This window comes from Orbicella faveolata, unplaced genomic scaffold (genome assembly GCF_042242905.1).
Source record: "Orbicella faveolata isolate gen_17 unplaced genomic scaffold, um_ofav_v1 contig_45, whole genome shotgun sequence".
Taxonomy (NCBI): domain Eukaryota; kingdom Metazoa; phylum Cnidaria; class Anthozoa; order Scleractinia; family Merulinidae; genus Orbicella; species Orbicella faveolata.
In genome coordinates, this window is record NW_028301575.1 from 1 (window position 1) to 22,149 (window position 22,149).

General features: G+C 40.1%; 2 protein-coding genes across 2 annotated transcripts; both read right to left on the reverse strand.

Moving 5' to 3' along the window:
• Positions 1-18: 18 nt before the first annotated feature.
• Positions 19-13,739, reverse strand: LOC149099959 (uncharacterized). Its single transcript, XM_089276599.1, has 14 exons — positions 13,477-13,739; positions 13,118-13,209; positions 12,798-12,871; positions 11,522-11,614; positions 10,879-11,104; positions 10,213-10,390; positions 9,691-9,813; positions 7,794-7,844; positions 7,015-7,223; positions 6,142-6,223; positions 5,172-5,578; positions 4,571-4,811; positions 1,989-3,728; positions 19-1,553 (listed from the first exon to the last, which is right to left on the reverse strand). Exons 1-14 carry the CDS (start codon positions 13,538-13,540, stop codon positions 1,354-1,356), a joined length of 3,780 nt encoding a protein of 1,259 aa, XP_089132725.1. The 5' UTR covers positions 13,541-13,739; the 3' UTR covers positions 19-1,353.
• A 1,017-nt stretch (positions 13,740-14,756) lies between these two features.
• LOC149099960 (malate dehydrogenase, mitochondrial-like) lies at positions 14,757-21,306 on the reverse strand. The gene is made up of 6 exons (XM_089276600.1): positions 21,160-21,306; positions 18,850-18,948; positions 17,752-17,802; positions 16,818-16,919; positions 16,268-16,336; positions 14,757-14,974 (listed from the first exon to the last, which is right to left on the reverse strand). The coding sequence occupies exons 1-6, from the start codon at positions 21,289-21,291 to the stop codon at positions 14,915-14,917; spliced, it is 513 nt and encodes a 170-aa protein (XP_089132726.1). The 5' UTR covers positions 21,292-21,306; the 3' UTR covers positions 14,757-14,914.
• Between the last annotated feature and the right edge of the window lie 843 nt (positions 21,307-22,149).

A 22,149-nucleotide genomic window follows, 5' to 3' on the forward strand; every position in this document is an offset into this window, starting at 1 on the left:
CAACAAATGGAGCCGAAATACAACAGTGAACAAGTTTATTTGCATAATCCCAGTTCAAACTATACATATGTTGTACATAGTACTATGTAAGGTTATGCAAGTCAATTCCTTGTGTCTCCCCAACCCCTCAATTACATACTGTTTATACCAGCAGTTAGTTCCTACTGCTTTTGCTGTAATCAACAGCTCATATGTTTAACAAGTCCGGCTCTTTTGAACGCGTCAGGACTATTTTGGACAGGAGAGTGACAAACAAAACAGGAAACGCGTAAATTGTGATCCCAGCAAGAGTAAGAGGTATTTGTTGCTTTAAGATAAGGAATTCAGTTTTGCATGTTACCACTCGCTCCGTCTTCGCTAAATGAGTCGAACTTTACAAAATAATTTGGTTTGACTATAACAGTGCGTTTCGGTGCGTTTTCCGCTTTTTCACTGTACAAAAGACTTGTTTACATGTACTGTCTTAATTCTCCTATCCATTCAAACTCATTTTCAGTGGTACAAAATGAATTGTGGATAGTAGAGATACAGTTAGTCTCCGTTTGTTGGTTTTTTTGTTTGTTTTTGGCGAGTAATCATTACATTAAAGGTGCTTACCATTCAGTAAAAAAATCCGGAAATTTCGGTTAAAGTCAAATGGAAGAGTAATTTTCCGGAAAATCCGTTCGGAAATTGTAGACTACCTCCAGAGGTAGTCCTTTTTTTCCCTTCGGAACGGAACAGAACGGCGGAAATTTCCTTACCACTTGGTAAATTTTCCAGTTTCCAGTCTCTCCGCAGCCGAAAACAATTACGGGAAATCGAATTGCAAATGGTAAGAGCCATCTCGTTCGGTTGGTTTGCTGATTTTGGAAAAACCCTTACCATTATTCAACAGTCATCCCAACTGGTTTGTTGTGACAAATGGTAAGCAGCCTAAATTACTTAACTAAACGGACAACCCTCCATCCTTGTTTCCAGTAATACTAGTCAGAGTAAAACAAAGATGTCCTATTTACAACAAGTAATTTAAGGCTGAAAACAGTCCTTACGGCAAGCGTCAACCCAAGAAATTGTGCAGCAAATCCCTGGCAGCAATCTTACACCGATATACAACAAACGCTTTTTCAAATAAATAATGTTATCTTTATCAAGGGAGAAAGAGAAAACTGACGGCATGGCGTACATTTACACAAACAAAAACAAGGCTATCACGTTACTACACATCCATGAATGTACAATCAGCGAAAGCTCTGCTGCTCTTAACGTTAGAATGATATGAAAGATACGGCTTCACAAACGCAAGCTCTCAGTATTCAAACAACGCACTAAATACAAATTCCCCTTGGCAAGTGAGCTTTTCACGGTCTTGAGTCAATTTATGGCTGCAGCTTGCTGTCGCTCTAGTTCTTCTACAGACACCACTTTCCTTGTGACGTCAGGTGAGTTGTGACGTTGTGCTGGAGTAGCCTGTTGTAGAACGTCTTCGCTGAACCATTTGGACAAGATATTACTGCTGCCGACACCTCCTGGAGAATGGCTTTGTGGCGGAAAGTTCATCACCGGACTTGGAACTACAAGCAAAGACATAAGGCTAATAGTCTCAGTTTTTCGCTAAGCACCCACTCAAGAGAAAGAAAATCGATTTGAGCGAAACGGGTGGAAACTGAAAAAAATTTTGACAAAAATTCTGATAAGTGGTATATTTTGGGGTTTCTGATGACCTCACAGGCGGGCATAGTTAACATCTTAACATTCCCAACGGGTTTCCCTAAAGCCTTGCAACAGCACTCGGGAAAAGTTACTGTAGCGTCACACGAAGCATGAACACTTGACACTTTTTAGGTGTCTATGGAATGTGGGCTTTTCACATAAACAAGAGTATTCAGCGTTTTTTCAAAGTAAAGATCGTTCATGAAGCCTTAAAGAGATTTACCACTGCCGGTGTAATATCTGTCTCGACGGTAGGCACCAAGAAATAAAAGAAAACGTCAGACTCTAAAACCTACCTCGTCTTCCATGGACCTGCTGAAGCCCCGTCTGATGGGACATGTGAGGGGAACGAGGTGCCATCATGGCCGCAGGGTTTACAGGTGGATAGCCGGATGACGGACGACCCCCGTACATCATGGCGGCGGCAGCAGCAGGATGGTGTCCAGGAATCATGGGGTACCTTCCAGCTGAGTGTGGAGGCATCCTCATGGACATTGGGCTCATTCCAGAAGAAGGCATTCCCATGGGCGTGCCAGCTGCTGAAGACATCATTCTGAGATAAGCTGCATGGAGCCGCGGTGGAATAATTGCCGGATGAATGGCAGACCTGGGTGGCACTGCCATGCCTGGCATGGGCGAGTTGAACGGCGTGCGCCCTGGATGCCCCCCGTGCATGGCTGGCATGCCTGATGGTGACAAGCGTCCATTTGTGACATGTGGACCAGGCCGTGGACCGTGTGATCCATGGAATGATCTTGGCACGTGATGCACCGGCGTTGGCCTGGTGTCACCTCCGTGCATTCTGTGTGGGTGGTTCAGAGGTAAATTCTCGTGAAGAGCTTCGGAGCTGCTTATCCTTTGAATGCCATGCACGTTATTTGGATTGTGGTGAGACACTGGGTGACCGCCCGACAAGTTTTCGCTTCTCTTTGTGTGATAGGCATCTTCATAGACAGACGACTTGTCTGAAGTAACATGTGGCTGCTGTTCATATGAATGAGACAAGGGCCTACCTTCATTAGCCGCCACAACTCGGGTGATGCCGTTGCGACTACCTTTGGCCTGGCTTTCCAATGAAGTGCTGCTGTTCCCAAATAACCCCAGAGGTGGTTTGTTGCTATCATCTCTGGTCATTAATCCTTTCGATGCCAACTGCTGCGGTGAGAGCAGAGCTGCCTTGTCAATGAAGGGATGGCGTTGAGGGGTGCACGGGGCCGAGTGAGGTAGTGGTTTTGGCGGTCTCAAAGGAGATCCTTCCTTCTGGTTAAAAGAATGCAGAGGAGAGGCAGGTTCGGAGTGAATGCCACCCTTAAGACTAGAGAATGGCAATTGAGGTGAGCCAGGTAGAGGTTTGAAAGCAGTAGGCTTCTGTAAAACTAGCGAGCAGGTCTGTGACAGCTGCGTATCACTAGACACCATGGATTTTGGAGAAAGCATATGATCTCCTTTAGCAGCAGTACCATGAGTTGGTGTGTGACGTTCGCCTGTATAACTTTGAAATAGCCCTACTTTGACTAGATCATCTCCACTGCCAGACTGTGAACTGGCTTTCGAATGAGCACTGTCAAATGGCTGTAATTCAGACACACCTCTCCTACTAGCTACATTGTCACCTTCAGCTGCAAGACTTGCTTTAGACTGGTCTTCAAAGTTGGGTTTTGGTGTCTTCTGATCTTGGTGAATCTTTCTCATGACGGATGTCGGCATAAATGACCGGTCTGGTATGTGAGGAGAATTGGCCTGACCTGCTGATACAGGTTTTGGTTGCACTGCTGGCTGGCTCCGCGGTTCAGGAGCTCCACCGGACTTAGTGTACTTGTCTTGTGGTTTCCTCAGGGCTGGCTGCTGACCTCCTCTGTACGGCATGCTGGGTCGAGGTCCTGTGTGGTACAGAGAGGTGACTTGTGGTGGTATTCTATGCATGTTGACACTGCCAAACCCAAGAGGTGGGCTCTGCCTCTGGTGTGCCAGCATTGCAAGTGGAGAGGGTGATCGACGAAGCAAAGGAGACGCAAACAGATCGTGAGGAGGTGTTGCTAAATAGTAAGAACGAAAAAAGGCATGAATGAAGAGAAATTATTGTGGAATTGATGTAAACCTCCGAACAGTTTACGAAGGAAGACGAACATCAAAGATCCAGTAACAAAACAATGAGAAACAAGGGTGGCCTAGACTCAGTGGGGAAGATGATAAGGTTAACCACAAACGACGACCTTTTTACTATGAGTTTAGGGAGTTTAAGCAAACCAGAACAGCGCCGCCAACAAGAACTTCACCGAAGAGCAGAACAACGGCTATGCATGCTTGTTCTACATCTTTGTACCTTTCTTAGTTGTCCACTGCAAAACAACGTGGAATAACCGTGAAGCATGAGCGCGAATGTTTCGTATTTTGTTTTCAAATTCAACACCGTTATTACGTATTTAGACTCATCAGGTTACTGAACAGATCTAACATTCAAATTCAAAATAATGTAATCCATTTTCTTCCAGGCGTCGTCCTTGGCGTCATCGTCGTCATTCCTTAAGCTCCCTTTTTTTCCTGAGTCATAAGAATCACTGAGAATGATCGTGAAGACATTAGCTTTCCACAAGTAGATCTTCAAGGCTTAAATGGTAATACACACTGGAAGGGGTTGAACGAAGTTTAAGGATCTATTACATGAAAAAGAAAAATATGCTTATAACTTGTGGGCTAGAAGTTGATTCTGTGGAGGGATCACCAGGTAGATCGGTGGACGAATAGAAGCCATAAGTAACAAAAGGTTTCTCTGTTCCTCTTTCTCGTGTAAAACGTAACTCGTTCTTGCATTATTATCTACCGAAATCTTAGTACACATCACCTGTGTTGTAGGCTAACAGTGAACGAGAACACACACCTATGGAATTGTACTTGTGGAACACCTCCAGTGGAGATGGAGGTCTATTCAACTGTGGTACAACCTGTGCTGGTGACGGGGGTCTGTGATCAGACAACGGTGCCTGCATGGTCATCTGCCTCAGCAATTCAGTGGGTGATGGCGACCTCCTCAGATCCCGCAGGGGAGATGGAGTGTTCCTCGGAGTTCTGCGCTTGGGGGAGGGTGGCCTTGGCAGCAAGCGGGTGGGTAAGCCAGTTATCTTGATGCAAAGACAAATAGGGGCTCATTAGTGTAATGGCTGACTCACTGACTGACTGACTGACTGACTGACTGACTGACTGACTGACTGAGAGACGGACGGACAGACAGACCAACTGACAGACAGACTGACTGACTGACAAACTGACAGAGACTGACCGGCTGACTGAGAAACAGACAGACTGGACTGAAAGAATGACTGGCAGACAGAGAGACGGAGAGACAGCCTGTCGCATACTTGCAGTAATACCATGTTTTTAACGTTTCCTTAGCATAAACGGTTTCCAATCAGTAACAACGTGGGCAGAATGACCAACTGCACTTGTTTAGTGACTATTAATAACATTACAAGACAACTTACTGTAGGTTGAGGTTTCTCTGGTAAGGTGCCCGATGACTTCATCTTCTCCACAAGCATATTAAATGCAACCATTTCTTCATTTGGTTTGGGTATTTCAATACCTCTACTGATGTTTTCTTTGTTCTGCTCCAAATCAGGGATTTCTTTCTTGGAAGAGCTCTCAACATCTTGAGTTACATCAGCTTCAATGTCTTCCAAACGAACTGAACCCTTTACTTTGCTGCTTTCCTTGCCTGCTGACATGACTTCGTCCAACAACGGTTGCACACTGATCTGAGATTTCTGCAGCATATCTGCTAGACTGTGGGACTTAATACCGTCATCCACTGAAGGCGCAATAGGGGTGAATAAGTAATTTGGTCCTGGTGATGGTGTACAAGGCGTGTTGGCACCTCCACTTGAGAAACCTAATGGAAACAGTCACTCAGTCATACAAGCATCTCTTAGTCAATAGACAGCACACTTAAACATGGTCACAGCCATATTCAAACAATGCAAATTATAACCCTCAGTAAGCATACACCTCCCCTAAGTGGACACCAAAAGGTGTCCACTTACAGGTTGTTTTGACTGTCCAGTCAAACAGCTAAAACCTCTCAAAGTAGGCAATTACTGAACTCTAGCTTAGATAAATAAATAAATAAATAAATAAATAAATAAAATAAACACATTTATTGACCACTTCCACAATGAGGCTTTTCAGGGCCTGTGAAAACAGTGATGAAATAAATAATGTAAACAAATGTAATAGGTTAAAAAATCCAAATGGAAGGCAGCAGACCAGTTGGCTATTTACAAACTTGGCTAAGGATTTGAACTGAGGAATACCGAGAACAACACCAGGTAGAAGTCAAAACAGGACTTTAACCTGTCACTCCCCGATTTCAATTCATAGGCCCTAAGAATTGGGCCACACTACCTCCACCCTAGGCATCAACACTAGGATAGGGCTGTATCACTGCAAACTCACCTGTACTTCCACTTCTACTACTGCTGTAGTTACTTCCTGGTTGACCAAAAAACTGGCAAAATCGACTACTGGTTTGGTCCACCTGATAAGATAATGTATAAAGCTATTTAACAATTGAAGAGGTGCATCAAAAAAAGCACCGACTCTTGATCCCATGTCAAATTCTCCTGTTTTTGCAGAAGGAATCAGAAAGCAATTTGCTAAGAGAATCTCAAAGTCCATCAGATGTCACTTGAGGTCTTGTGATGTTATAACTCAGACAAACTCAAACAAACAGAAAGGAGGAAGATTTAGGCAGAAGCTTTTTCAAGTGCATAAGCAAGTGTTCCTAAAAAAAATTCTTAAATTGAAAATTTGGTGTTCATTTTCCTCCTATTTCTCTCAGAACATGTTTATGTTGTCCTTCTTTCACTGGGTTCCAATAATTTGCATTCTACTTTTAGACTTTGTGTGCTTAGTTATGATTAGGCAGTACATGTAAGTGCATGTTTTCTGAGCAAATAGCATGGAGGGAAAAGGCAAGTTGACCATAATGGACTTGAGCATTTGGAGAGCACTCAAAAAGCTGGAGACGCTCTTGGCCACGCCTCAAGTAACTGCATTGCTACTCTCTTTCTCTCCAAACTCCTGCATGAATCCACTAGGCAATAGATTCACACTAAGAATGACTGAATAATTCCTAAATAAACAAGGATGGCAGCAACTGGATTTGGGTGTTTCCTAAAATGTGTGATACAAGAAACTGTGATGTAAAGAAACTACACATCAATAACTTGACCAGGCAGCAAGAAACCTGAAAACTAAACCAAGTGTAAACTAAGACACACTAGTTTAGAAGCCTTTAGTACAACACTAAGGCATGGAAACACTTACCCCTCCTGTGAAAGGGAGCAAAGTGTCACTCAGGAAAAAGTCATTGATGTCAAAAGGTTTGGCTTTTTGTTTAATGTCGTCAGGAGCAGTTGTGCTAGTGCAATCATCAGTATTGGTTTTCTTGTCACCAGCAGCATCTTGGGATAGGCTACTGTCTGCGACTGGTGATGAACTGTTCAGTTCACCATTAGAAGGGCCTTTCTGCCCCACTGAAATAAATGAACATTATCAACTAGGTGAGAAAACATACTTTTTGCCGTAACTGTTGGAGGTAAAATGCTCAAGAATACAACATAAGATCTTATGAGGCTGACCATCAATATATCATCAACTATTCAAAATACTTCACAGTCAACACTTACTAACCCTCCCTTCTATCAATCACTTATCAGTGGAAGGACTGTAAAAATTCTGATGAACATAAAGGCCCTTTTGGTCTGCTTGTTATTATTAGAAAGAACTTTTTTAATTTGAAAAAGAGTTGTCAATGGGCATCTGGAAAGGATTTTGAACGTTTTAAAAAACATGTTAGGTGGAAGAAGGAAACAAATCTGCCAACATAATGATATGAAACGCCAAACCAATTCTGTAAGAATGAACAAAACAATAACAAATTATCAAAGGCCTTTGCACATGCTATCACAAAATATAATCAATACAAGGTAGAGTATGTACTTGTACCATAACAAAACATAACATGCACATGTCAAAGATCTTCATTGATAACACGACTCTTGAGTTCTCACATCATGAAGTGAAAGAAATCCTTTTGTAAGTACCTGACAAAATTGCTTTGATCTCATCAGAAGCAGACTTGCGTCTCTCACGGTCTAGTCAGTCATAGAGATAAATGGAAAAAAATTATCATGTTTCATACAAGCAACATGTATGCATTTGTATTACAGGTGAGCTGACTACTTCTTTAACATTCAATCAAATTGATGGCCTTCATGCAAAAAGGGCGTTTATAACATTTTGGGCCGATTGTTATTTTTTTGCAGGATCGAGCTAAATTTTGCAGACTGACTTGTTTTGACATGAAAAGCATTGTTGCAGAATTGTTTTTGTTGTTTTGGGATTTGTTTTTGAGAAATAACATATGCAAAAAACTCAGTTTTCAAAGGGTATTTTTTGGAGATCTTTTGTTGAATGAAAAACAAAAGTCTGAAACCTTTTGTTTTGCTATACAATGAAGTCATCAAAGAGAGGCATTTGCCACTAGTTGTTGGAACCCATACAAGTTTTATTATTCATACAATCATGCTATTCTCTTACTGTTGCTTCATTAGCACAAGCAAATAAGGCGCTGAAAGGGCCGGATTCGAGGTTGGTCAATTTTTTCTTTCAGGTCTATTTCTCTACTTCTATCAAAATGAAAACCATCTATTTTTTAAAAAAACTGTGCTGTCAAAGCTGGTAAAAGTAATCGTTTAAGTTCGCGTCGTGTCCAAATCCACCTTTGAAGGATTCCCTCCAAAAGATGCTGCTCCAAAAACTGAGTGTTTTTGCATACGTTATTTCTTGAAAATGAAGTGCAAATCAACAAAGACAATTACACAATGATGCTTTTCATGTCAAAACAAGTCAGTCTGCCAAAAATTAGCTTGATCCTGCAAAAAAACAAAAATCAGCCTAAAATGCTATAATGATACGCCCTTTTTGTACGAAAGCCTTAAATTTTCCTGGCTTGAGGAGCCTTTGTTACCTTGTTGTTGTGGTCATTATTGTGCAGTCAAGCTATAATTCAGAGCAGTTAAGCTACAAAGAGTTAAAGTTGAACATGAAAATTCTGCACCTAGAGTTCTCAAAAGGAGCCTGTTACTGGCAACATCACTGTTTCTTTCATGATCTTGGCTCTACTGCACTGGTCTTCTTATTCTTTGGAAAAGATGGCAAAGCCAGCCTGCTACCTACTCTGATGATAAAGTCGTGTACTTCAAAACTTTGTGACCAACCCCTGCACCCAGTGCTGGCATTGTTTTTAGAGGACACAAGATGATGGTGAACAGTCAAGAAAAACTTGACAGATTCAATTAAGGAACATGATAAATGTCACCTCTGTGCCGAAAGAGAAACGTTAACCCATGTTTTTGTTACCTGTTCTGAAGCTCAGCCTTTTTGGTCTGTCGTTAATAATTGGTGGAACTCCAAATTAAAACATAGATATGATCACTCTCGATAAAAATGAAATAATATGTGGCATGACTGATAACTTCGCTCGTCGTCTTGGCTTAAACCTCTGCATGATTCTAGCCAAATATTATTTATATACTGCTTCAAGAAAAGAAGAAGAGTTTTATTTGGAAGCCTTCTTAGCGATTCTAACAAATAAAATAAAACTGAGAAACATAAATCTACAGTAAGTCACAATTTAATATGTAAGAAAGACACCTATTGTAGCTAACGTCCTACATGAAAGTAATGTAATATATTAATAAATTGTAAATAATGTTAGTATCGTAAGTTTTGTTAGTATTGTTAAATCCTAAGTTATGTTAGCACTGTAAGTAGAGCAGGTAATTTTCGTATGTAATGTAATGTTATTGTTGCATTAAAAAATTAAAAATAAAAGAAAAACTTAAGACTACATTAGACGTTAGAAGCAGTCTTACACTCCACTCACAGGAGCAAAGAGGATGCGTGAGTGAGTGATGTTAGACCTTAATGTATCCACACCTCTTTTAATAACTTCATCTTCATCAAATCCCTTAAGCTCCATGGTTTCAAACTGACTTGAAGGACCAAATGTGAACCATTCTGGCTCTTCATTTTGAGTTTCTTTACCTTGCTTCTTTCTGACTGTATGATTGAAAATTGTTGGCAAGTAAGTGTCTTCTAACTAAAACAAATGGCTTGCATGGGCTGCAAAAAGATATGGAGGGCTTGAAAAAAATGCCGTCCAGTTGTCTGGAACAAGTAGATTCTCCTTCTGGGCAAGTGGCTTTTCATTCTCACTTTCCCGATGAGCGGGGGATCAGGCAAGTCATCTGCCAACTAAATCATCAAAAAAGTAAACTAAGACTTGCCCAGGGCAAGCAATATTTGAGAAATACTTGTCTTAATGGCAAACTGGAATACGGATTGGGATTGGGTGCATGCTTTCAGGAAAAACGCAGCCAAGCTGAAGTTCTACCACAGTTCACTATTTTTCTCTTCTTCTGTCAGTGGTAATTTGTGGAAAATAAAGTGAACGTGTACCTTGAATGTTTCTCCCTCGTGTAGATTCTTCCCTGCTTCTTTTTCGCTCCTTGTCCCTCTCTCTATTTCCTCTGTCTTTGTCTTTGCCATATCCTCGTTCAGTTCTGTCTCTGTTACCTCTCTCCTCCCTTTCCCTCTCTTTTGGTCCTGTGTATGTCCCTGATAGATCCTCAGGGTCCTAAAAGTTTCAAAACTGTGTTAACAAATCAACAAATCACCATTCAAGGAGGTGTAGCTTTAAATGTTATTTGTGCAGACCAAGAATTTTGGTATTAATCTTCAACTTACAGGATTGTGCTATAAAACAGGTTTAAAAACCTTTGCATAGTTTAACATTGCATCTTCTACCACTTTTTTTTGCAACTTAAGGATTTCACAGATGAGTGCAAAATGTCTCTCAAAGACTTTGTCTTCCTCTCAGTTCCTCAAAGCAAATTATATGTGCAAATACATTTAAAAAAAGGCAATGCTTTCAGTTTTAAATACTTGCTTTGCCAGTAGCATTAGTCATGGTCAGTTAAAGCTAGAGTGAGATTGAATAAATAAGTTAATATTATACAAATAAATATTTACTGTGAATATGACAAAGAAAGCCTTTCCTACAGCTCTCAGAACTGCCATACACACGTATGAAATGTAGATGAACAATTACTAAACAAGTTGCACCTTGTTCCTTTCTTGTAAAGGTGTACGTTCTTTAAAGTCTAAGGCTTTTCCTCTACCCACTCTTCCAGTGAGCCGGCTTCTTCCCTCCCGCTCGCGATCAGTTGTTCTGCTTAAGCCAGTCTTAAGTCTGTCCTGTTGGATGTTTCTTTCAGGAGCACTTTGGGGAATTTGACAGCCTTGTACAAAGCTTTGACGCTGAGGGCTCAGTACTATGCCATCCTCAATCCTGGAATTAACAACAGTTTACAAAAATGTTCTCTATTCAATTAGTAACAAGAGAATAAACTAAAACTAGATGCAATGACAAACTGATCTTCCTTTTTTCAGACTACAGCAGATTCAGGTTGAACATTCAGGGCTGCCATCAAGTTTTGAGTCACCTGTAGCCTTATTCTCAACACCCATATGGCACAGCAAACTTGTTACTTTATGGGTGATTCTATCAACAACACGCAATTTCTCCCCTTAGCGTCAAGGAAAAATCAAGCACACTCAATCGAAACAGGTGTTACACGTACCCTCCCTTAATGAGAGCCCTGACATTTAACAGTCTCAGCCATGGCTTGAGTCCAACTTAGCCTAAATTTTCTTCAGTCCAAGTAGAACTTAAAATTATGTTTTACTTCTTCCTAACTCTACTTACACAAGTTGTTTTTTGAGTTCCTCCCCAGGTGATGCACATCTTTTTCCTCCAGAGAAGGACTGATGCCATATCTCAGGATCCCACACACCATGCCTGGTAAAGAACAAGTAAGTAATTAATAGAGAATGGTAACAAATCATTTGATGTTAATTCTGATCTGATGTTGTAAGGGAACTAACTATAGGTAGGGAGAATTTTCCTTTATTTTGCAAATAAATATAATAATGTCACTGTTGATAACTATAAGAACTACGACATACAAGCAATCAATCAATCAAAAATTATTTATGTGTCAGAGTTTAAATAAATAAAATCAAGAGGAATTTGCAGTGGCACATCCCATGAAGTGGCTCTTCATCCACTGTTTCCAGATCGAATTGGAACTTAGAAGTGTTGATTTTTGCGGAGAGAGAAAAACCAGAGAACTTACGGAAACACACTCAGAGCAAGGATGAGAACCAAAGACAAACTCAACCCACTTATTACACAGTGTCAAGGATTCAAACCCGGGACATATTGGTGAAAGGTGAGCATTCTAACCACTGTATCACCCCTGCTCCACAGTTTAGAGTTAAGCTAGTTTAGCTAGCCAAGGGGAAACACCACTCTACCAATCAAGGACACTTAATTAATGATATACCAAGCTCATACCCTTACCATGAAACAATTGGGGGTGGAAGGGGCCTCTGCTCCTCCGTTGAGACTCGCTATCAAAATTATTTTCCATTTAATACTTAGCCCTCGACTCCCTCTATTCTTTCAGTTATATCAAATGGTAGCCCTTCAGTCTGCCACCTTTGATCCATCACCTCAGATTTCACTGTTTCTCAACTCAGTTATAATGTAAATTCATGGAAATTGATTCAAGATGATAAAAAAAAAATTTGTCTTGATCTGCATGTCAAAATGCGGTTTATGGGGGGGGGGGGAGGTGTCAGAGGGTTAATGCACAAATATGATTGGCATTTTACCAGTAATATAGGTCAACAAAGAGGAAACTACTCTACATGTATTAGTTTACTGAACCATAATGACTGCAATGACTGAGAAGAGTGTACTAGATATACCAAAGTTTAGAATTGATTGGTGTAGGGATCAAAACAATTAAGTGATATGTAATAATATGCAAGTGTAAAAAAATTACAAACAATTTTCCTGCTTTAAACAAATTACAATTTTATTATGCTTAATTTGGAGAACGGTATAGTAATATTACAAAGTGTACTTAGCATTATTTAATTCCTAGTTACAGAAAGAAAATATTGACAGAGCAAACCTGACATGCTCCTCGGAAAGAATTGATGGCCAAAGTTTCGATGCTGGAGACTCTCTCAAATTGAGTAAGTCCTCCTGTTGTAAGAGATGTCAAACAACATACAATGATTGTTGTAAATAATCCGTATATTTGTACACATTACAAATTTCACTTGCTTCATGGAAATTTTCTTTCTAATGAGCACCGTATTGTGCTACGAGTCTTTGCAAAATTATAATCACTTATAAATCCTGCACTATTACTTTAACGCAAAAGGGAAGAGATTTAGATAGAAAATCAACGCGGAGTTATTTGCAATAGTTCAACAGATAGCTTGTCACCTTCGAGTATGTAACACGTGGCCTATTTTTATCTGTTTCCTCTCCTTTTTTCATTGAGATAGCATAGCCTTCGTTTGGCTGAGTAGTTGTTCCTAAAATACAAAAAACACCGTTAATATTAAATATAACTTAACACCCGGAGCAGCTATTTTTGGAAGTATGACCAGATAAGACAACTGACTCGACAAATCTTCTTCAAAAACAAACTTGAGTTGTTATTATTCCATACAACTGCCACAAAACCTACAAATTTCGCGTCGTTTGATGACTCAAACCTGAGAAGGAAATAATCTCAAACCGTCCTGTGTAAACTTGTTAAATTAACTCAGGTTTCTAAATCTTCTTGACTATTAGCTTACCTTGACCAGATAACCTATCTTTTGTAACGACATCGTCTTCTGCTGACAACTCGGCAACCTCCATCTGAAAACTCAGCGTTGAAAGTTGTCGTATTTTGAGCAGGAACTCCCTTGAAAAGAGGTTAATTCCTTCGAGAATTTAACCTCAAAAAAAGCAGCTTTCATTACCAAACCCCACGAAATTAAGAATGATCTCTAATACTCCTCGCATACACAGTCAACGTCCATTTTGAAAATCAGGAAAGGAAATCGCACAAAGTCGCGCTTGCGTATTTATGATGCCTCACGTTAAAGAAGAGCATTTCCGCTTCTTCAGGGGAGGGGTTAGTTGCTCGTGGGCATGGTAGCGAAAATGAACGTGAATTTTACAATTTGAAAGGGGTTTTATTTCTGCAAACTTTGGTACGTTAAAAAATTCTAAAGTCATGAAAAATTTCGAGTGAAAAGTTTTGACGAGTCTTTGTAATGTCTCAAACCTTAACCACAAGTAGCCCTAGCCTGCCTAGCAAGCGTTCCCGTACGAGGCGAACGAAATTCGGGCCGCGCGCAAAATGGGAGATGTTTCGCGCGGCCCGAATGCGAAAGACTCCTTCGCGCGGACCGAATTTCGTTCGCCTCGTACGAGAACGCTTCCTACGCAGGCTACAAGTAGTCCAAGCTAAGAATGTGAGCGCCAGCATTATTTTACGAAATGAAACAAGAAGGCAAAATGGGTGATATATTGTCTACTGCCAGTTTCGTAATCCAGTTCAATCCAGGAGACTTTGTGGCCCTGAACGGGGTACAGGTAGACTGGTATCTAGGAGACTCCCAAGATAATACAGGAGAACTGGCAGAAATGCGTTACTCCCAATCCCAGTCCGGGCGAACTGCCATCGGGCAAATCCTTTCCAGGGAGAAATGACAACAATTCAGTTCAAAATGGTGGCCATTTGCGTTTCACAACAGTAGAAGTGCTCGTGTTCGCTACTCTAACCCCCCTCCCCCCCCCCCCGCCTCTCCACCTGAAGAGGTTCCCTAGAGGAGAGGAGGGGGCGGTAGAAAGGGGACAAAGAAAGCGCGCGATTTTCTTTCCCCTTCTGCCGCCCGCACCGAAGAGAGGTCTCTTTTGCGCTGCCGTGACCGACTAGGGGACTTGTTGTAAAGAAACGGTTCAGCTATTTCTCGAATTCGGTTACGAGCAATGGCTAGTGTTTGTGAAGTTAGGGTAGCCTGTAATCTATGCTGACCCCAGATTCCCTCTAAAGGCGTTGAACACTGCAGTTTGAACAGAAGGCATCGCTGATAAAAACATTCTTTTAATCGATCCTTTCTTGGACCGGAGTTTGTACATTCGTTCAGCAGACTGCAAAAGAGCTATATAGATTCGATAAATTAGCAAAGAATGCCGGAACACAAGAAACTCCCGCCTAAGCTTCAGACAAAGAGCACAACGGAATCACTTTCCCAAAACGAAGTCTTCGCCTTTCTTAATATTCTTCTTCAGTTCGGGGATCACCTGAAAAATAAGAACAAGCGCATCCATGAAGATATGTAGTCTAAATTCTAAAAGGACACTATTGACATGGTTGCCACAGGCATAACTTTTCAAAGTTCCCTGACTTTTCCTTGACAAAAATATAATTTCCCTGACCAAATAAATACAAAATGTCAGAAATAATAGCGGCATCTAGCCTCATTGACATTCCTTCTTCATCACGTAAAGATATCGTTGAGATCACAGTCACCCCAAATGTTTCTTCCATCATTCGATGGTATTAAATCAGCAATGTTAATTATTTCAATTTCCCCTGACTTTTCTTCAAAATGTCAATTTTGCATGAAGAGACGAGGAGTATTTCTACTACCCCCTGGATGGGACGCCAGTCCATCGCAGGGTTACCCCCCCAGGGTTACCCCCTGTCATTGACATTAGTCTTGCGTTACGCTTATTATTTTTTATCATTTCGTCTCAGTTAATTTTTTACAAGTATTTCTCAACTTCTAGCGTAATATGATCACTTAGAACGGAGTTTTGCTCGGAGTTTAACAGCACGGAGATATTTAGTCACTTAGTAGCCTGCGTAGCCAGCGTTATGGTTCTCGCCCCATTTTCCGCGCAGACAAAACACCGAAAATCCCGTTCCTCGGTCTTTCTTTGCTTCCAAACCCCACGGAAACGCTTGCTACGCAGGCTAGTCACTTAGTCGGAGATATCCTTCACATTTTCACACAAACGGAGGCAGGAATTATAACTTACTATCGCGTTCCCGAATCGAGTCGTCGGGGCAAGTATCGATTTGGGACCACAGTGATCAACTGCATGCTTCCATCATTGTAATCAAGAAATAAATCAGTCAACGTACAACTTCGGAGTGTGTGATTGATCACTGTGGTCTCAAATTCCCTGACTTTGCCTGACCTTGAAGAATTTTTTCCCCTGACCCGTGGCAACTCTGTTTGATATAGAAAAAAAACTGCTTCTTTCACTCCTGCAACAAATTGACTGGGTTTTCATCCGATCATGAAACAAAATTTTAGACTACCAAACGACCATAAAATAGTCTTTACTGTCTTCACTCTTATCTTAATTTTCGTTTTGTTTTTTAACCATATTCTTCCTGTTGTCAACCGATCAATCCATATTTCTAGAAAGAAAACACTGTTGAGCCCGAAACAAAAGTCACTGTCTTAGCAGAAAATGTAAAATTATTTTCATGACTTCTTCCGACTTATTAGTTGTGGTTGACGTTAAAACAAGTTATGTATGGGAAAACTGTTACAGGAGCTGCAAGTGCGATGTTGCACTAACCTCTTCTAGCTTCTTTGTCTCGTATGCAGACAGTTTTCCGATTCCCAAGTTTGTCTCCACGCCATTGGGCTAAAATGAAAGAAGAGGAAAGGAATAGAATGGAATGAAGAAAACAGGAGACGAGGCAAGGACGGACGCACAAACAAAGCAATGCCTTGTTTCAGCATCCTTATCTTACTCAAAACCTCAGGTTTGGAGAGTGATCTATTCGTAACTTGTGGTTTAGCCCCCAAATCGATTAGCCCCTTACCGTTTAGCCCCCAACCGTTTAGCCCCCAACCGTTTAGCCCCCAACCGTTTAGCCCCCAACCGTTTAGCCCCCAACCGTTTAGCCCCTAACCGTTTAGCCCCCAACCGTTTAGCCCCCAACCGTTTAGCCCCCAACCAGAAGTCAAAAACGAGCGATTACTGATTTATTGGTTGAGTTAAATATATTTGGATTACTGTAACAGGCAATTTGCTACCTAAAATACCGTGATATCTGAAAAGTGGCACCAAACCAAGAATTGTAACCTCTTAAAGTGGCAATGAACTCTGTGTCATTACTTACCCCAAGTTCTACAGGTGAAGCAAAGTATCCTGTGTCACAGACGTCTGACTTGATAAATGCACACTCCACCATATTCTTCTGACCATTGAGTGCAGCAAGGACCTAAAACAAATATCAGTGAGCACTTCACTAATAAACGCTTCGCACTGACATCCAATGCTCTTTTTAACTTTTGAGAAACAAAAAGGTGTGACTATTTTAAAATCACACTTCTGAACATTTTTTTGGAGTTGAGCTTTCTTAAGCTGGCAGCTGATAGCCAAGCTCTAGTTTGAACTTGAGTAGGAAGTCATCAAGTTTCTCACTAACCATTTCCATTGCAGAATTCAGGTTGACGAGGCATTCTTAGCACTACACTGCAGACAGCGGTCTTTGATGTAACCTTTAGGCTTTTCATTGAAACCACAGGCTTTTTGCCGTTGTAACTCTGTTTCTTTTACGTGAATGTGCAATTGTTATACCCTCTGTTTCAAGGAAGTACTTAAGCGAAGTGTTAAGTTGTTAACGCGAAAGTACAAACATTCTAGTTGAACGATGAGTCAAGGAGGCCATTTCGTGCCACTTCGCATCATTTACGTCAAATAAAAGAAACCCTTTGGACTATCGGGTTTTAGAGGGCTTCAAATCCTTTGGAAACCCGCTAAAACTTTTCGCTTACTCTAAATAAGTCGTGGCATTTTTTTTCCTCTTAGTCATCTATAACTAAGCAACAAATTATACAGTACAACCACGCAGTCATCAGGGCAACCAGAGCCAGGGGTCAGGTTGTCCTGCATTTGGAATAAGGACAACTTATTTTTAAAATTCGAGCACTGAAGATTTGTAATAGACCAATTGAAATTTCATACAATACTGCATCAACTTACATAGAATCTTAAATCCACATGTTTAAATGAAAAAAAAACTGTATTGGCATGCCTTTCACAGTACTTACAGAGGAAATAAACTTTGTTCCAGCATATGCCATTGAAAGAGTAGCAGATCCCTGAAACAACACAAATGCTGAGTATCAATCACAAATGTATTGCCAGTGCTGGCAAACATGTCTCTTCCCCCCACCCCACCCCCATGTAGCCCGTGTGGAAAGCATTCCATAGGAGCAGCACATTTTTGCTTCAGAATTTTGACCAATTTGATCCAAATTAAACCTCCCCTGTGCCTGTGACTCTGACAAATGCAATGGAAACAAAATATTTGTTTGCAGTAAACATAGTTACATGGATGCCATTGTCATCAACAGTAGTGTTAAAACTGTACTAAAATAACAAGTTCTGTTAAATTCCAACAAAACAGTGACCATGACAGTAGCAAAAGATGATTGACCATCTTCCACCTCTGATCCCGATTGTACCAGATTTAACACTACGCTCGAGTTAGGCCAGTGACTGTTTCTACAATAGCTGCTCATAAAGCTGCTACCTGACAAGGTAACCAGACAAAATTACTGCACAACCAGAAGAAATGCTTTTGCCCAAGTATGAGATGTAATAAAGTGAGCTTGAATACCCAGCTACCAAGATGGGTCTCACCATCTTGTACCTTTTTTCTTTTTCACAATGTGTAGCTCCAGAAAATATCCATACCTCCCCCACAGAAGGGATTTTTTCTAATACCTCCCCACCTCTCTGGAAATTCCGGTTAAGCTTCATACATTTCCTTAAATGTTTTGGTCTCATAGAATCCCACACACCCCAGGAAATTCCAATCCCTTCTGTGGCGGGAGTATGGATATTTTCTGGAATCGCATAATGCCATCACAGGATAGATCGCAATCTCACCATCCCATAAAGTCCAAAATTTATCATTGACCACCAAAAATATTGTAATAACTGAGTTTTTTTTTTTGGTTCATAACAAAGACTACTTGTTACTGATGCTTACCCTCAAAGATCTACACAAGTCTGATCTTTGATTTGATTCTAGTCCACAAGTTCACTTTTTAATTCATTCACTTTACTTCATAACAAGTGTGCTACAATCTAATAACATGTTCATTGAGGTGCCCTAAAAAAAAAACAAAGAAAATACTCACAGATCCAGCTTTTGCATTCACCACTTCTGTGCCTGCATTTTGAATGCGATCAGTAAGTTTCTCTGTCTCCTCGTCTGTAAAGGATGCCTTTGGTGAAGTCTTGAAGACAAACAATATCATGCGAGCAGCATATGTTAAAACCTTCTCTGGTTAACAATTTTAAAATGTATTTAGCTTTTGGCTTCCAGTCTAAAACCTTTATAAGCTAAAATGTTAAAGTGCCAGATGAAAAATATGTGTGAAAGAAAGTACGTGAAAATGTAAACTAGTGGGATAATCTCAGATGGTGAAGAGTGTAATTTACGGCTCTGATACAGTAGTCACACAAGGTGACACTCAACCCTACCATTCTCTCCCTTGGTAGTCAACTAGGCCTTTTCCCCTTTGCAGAAAATGAACGGACAAAAACTTGATAAGACATAATCTCAGCAGTGTGTATGTTTCATGTGTTTTCTTTCAAGGCCCAAAAATAACTGACAATTACAGTTTGTCAAGATGGTTTTAAATTTTATTGTGGTATTTTCTATGAGTCTCGTTCATTTTAAATTCAATAATACCTAGAAGTAGCAAATGTGACAATTTTACTCTTCATGCCAACATTTGTAACTCGATAGTTTTATTTTCCTTGCCAACATATGCAACAAGACACCTTGGTTTCTTTGACAATATAAGAAAGATGTGTATTTTTTTACTCACTTCTGGAGATAAATGGAATATAAAAGTTAAATGAAGGCTTTCGTGCAAAAAGGACGAAAAAGCATTTTGGGCAGATTTTATTTTTTGCAGGATCGAGCTAATTTTTGGCAGACTAACTTGTTTTGACATGGAAAGAATCATTGCATAATTGTTTTTGCTGTTTCGCGCTTTGTTTTCGAGAAATAACATATGCAAAAAAATCTCAGTTTTCTGAGTGGCCTCTTGGAGTGAATCCTTAAACGATTACTTTTAGCAGCTTTGACAGCACAGTTTTCTTTAAACGGATGTTTTTATTTTTGAAAGAAGCAGAGAAATAGCCCGGGGAAAAAAAAAACGACGGACCTGGTATCGAACTGGTGTCACGACAAAACAAACTCGGATCCGGCCTGTTCAGCGCCTTATTCGCTTGCACTAACAAAGCAACAGTAAGAGAATAGCGTAATTATGTGAATAATAAAACTTGTATCAGTTGAAACAACTAGCGGCAAATGCCACGCTTCAGTGACTTCATTGTTTAGCAAAACAAAAGGTTTCTGTTGTTTTTCGTTCAACAAAAGATCTCTAAAAGATACCCTTGGAAAACTGAGTTTTTTGCATATGTTATTTCTCGAAATCGAAACGCAATCAACAAAAACAATAACGCAATGATGCTTTTCACGTCAAAACAAGTCAGTCTGCCAAAAATTAGCTCAATCCTGCAAAAAATAAAAATCGCCCCAAAATGCTATATACGCCCTTTTTGCACAAAAGCCTTCAAATATCTGCAGAAAAATCGCAGAGGAACGATTTTGTTTTATTCAAAATGTGAATTTTCATTTCACTGATAAATGAAAGAGCTAAATAAATCTAAATATCAAAATATAGACACGTCTAACATGTAGTCGACTTTGACGCTAACTAATCTGAGCATGCGTTTCGAGCAAATTGCTTTTGTTCTTACCACAAGGATAGCAAGAGATTTGCAAAACCATATATAAAAATACATATTTTTGTCATGTTATCAAAAAAGGAATGTAAGTATGACACGTTTTGCGTAGTGCACACAGGTACCTACCCTACCAAGCCCCTCTTCCTGCAAGGCTAAATTAATTCAATAATCAAACAAACATTAAAGTTTACACCTTATTGTGTTAGTGGCTTAGCAAACAACAGCCCCCCAAACCATCTCAATAGTGCACTCTGCACTAAAAAGGCAAAATAAGGAACAAATGTACTAATTTTCAAATAAGCAGAAATTATTTTTCATGTCATATGCACTTTAAAAGAATAGACTATTGGTTTAGCAATGGCTTGGAGTTGTTGTTAGTGTTTTCAATGTGCTTTCAGTGTGACATGATTCTAAATATCATTCATTGAAAAAATGAACAATGTATTCCAATGCTAACCTGATTATAGCTTTGCTTCAGTCATTGATGACTCTGCTCCATATGTGGTTTTTGGTTTGTTTTGGGCAATTAAGGTGGTTGGGGTGCCACCAAAAAAGCCATACTAAATATTGTATTGTTATAATGATATGCCAGAAGTAAATATTGTGAACAATTTTGTATACCCTAATCAATTTTGTATAATAATTATACACACAAAAACTCCAAGCTCTATCCCCTAACAACCCACCTGTGATAGAAGAGGCAGAATTGTTACACCCGAATGACCACCTATTACAGGAACATTGACGTCCTCCACTTTCAGACCCTGCCACAAAAATACTCTTATTTCAAACATACACAGAAAAGTGAGAGAGAGCATTATGGCAATTTCTTTGCCAAACTGAACATATTTTGTACAAATAAAGAACCAAAAACATAACAGACAGAGTGCATTCCCTTGAGTGTTGAAAGTCATCTTGTTTTTGCTTTGGTTTTATGTAAGTACACTTAGCAATCTGTAACCGTTTCCCATCTGATCAGAAGTTAAACCAAGAACAGTCACATACTTTTTTCCACTGCATGATGCCAGCTACACATACTTGCTTCCAGCCCTATCGGTTCACTAGATTGTCTGTGTTCTTTGTGATTACCCAGAGTGATGACTTCAGTCTTGGTTTATGAACACTCAATAGACCATATTCATATTCCTGGTATTGGACTGGAATTAGCTTGCAATGAATGCTTATGCGGGGAATATCATTAAAAAGAGATAAATGTCATTTAAATTTGTAAAGACTCCATGCATTAGCCTCAATTGTGAGCCAGTTCCAGTCCAATATCGTGAATACAATTACGGTCTACTGGAAACTACGCTGTTACCAGAAGAGATAACTTATTAGGATCCACAATCAACTTATAAGCTGAATTAGTTTAATCTTGCTTGAAACTACTGGGCCTTGAGGTGTTAGCAGGGCTGTCACTAAGGACCGTAACCCCGCAACTCCTGTTTTGGCTGAGTATGCTTGATTTTCCCTTGATGCCACAGATCAAATTACCTTTTGTTGATAGAATTCACCCACAAAGTAACAAGTTTGCTACGGGTGTGGAAAACAAGACTACAAGTGACTCAAAACTTAATGACGGCCCCAGTTAGGACAGTGAAGAACTAGAAACTAAATATGTAGACCACCCAAGAGATATATTTTCCAACACTTCTTTTTCCCCGAATCCACTTTTT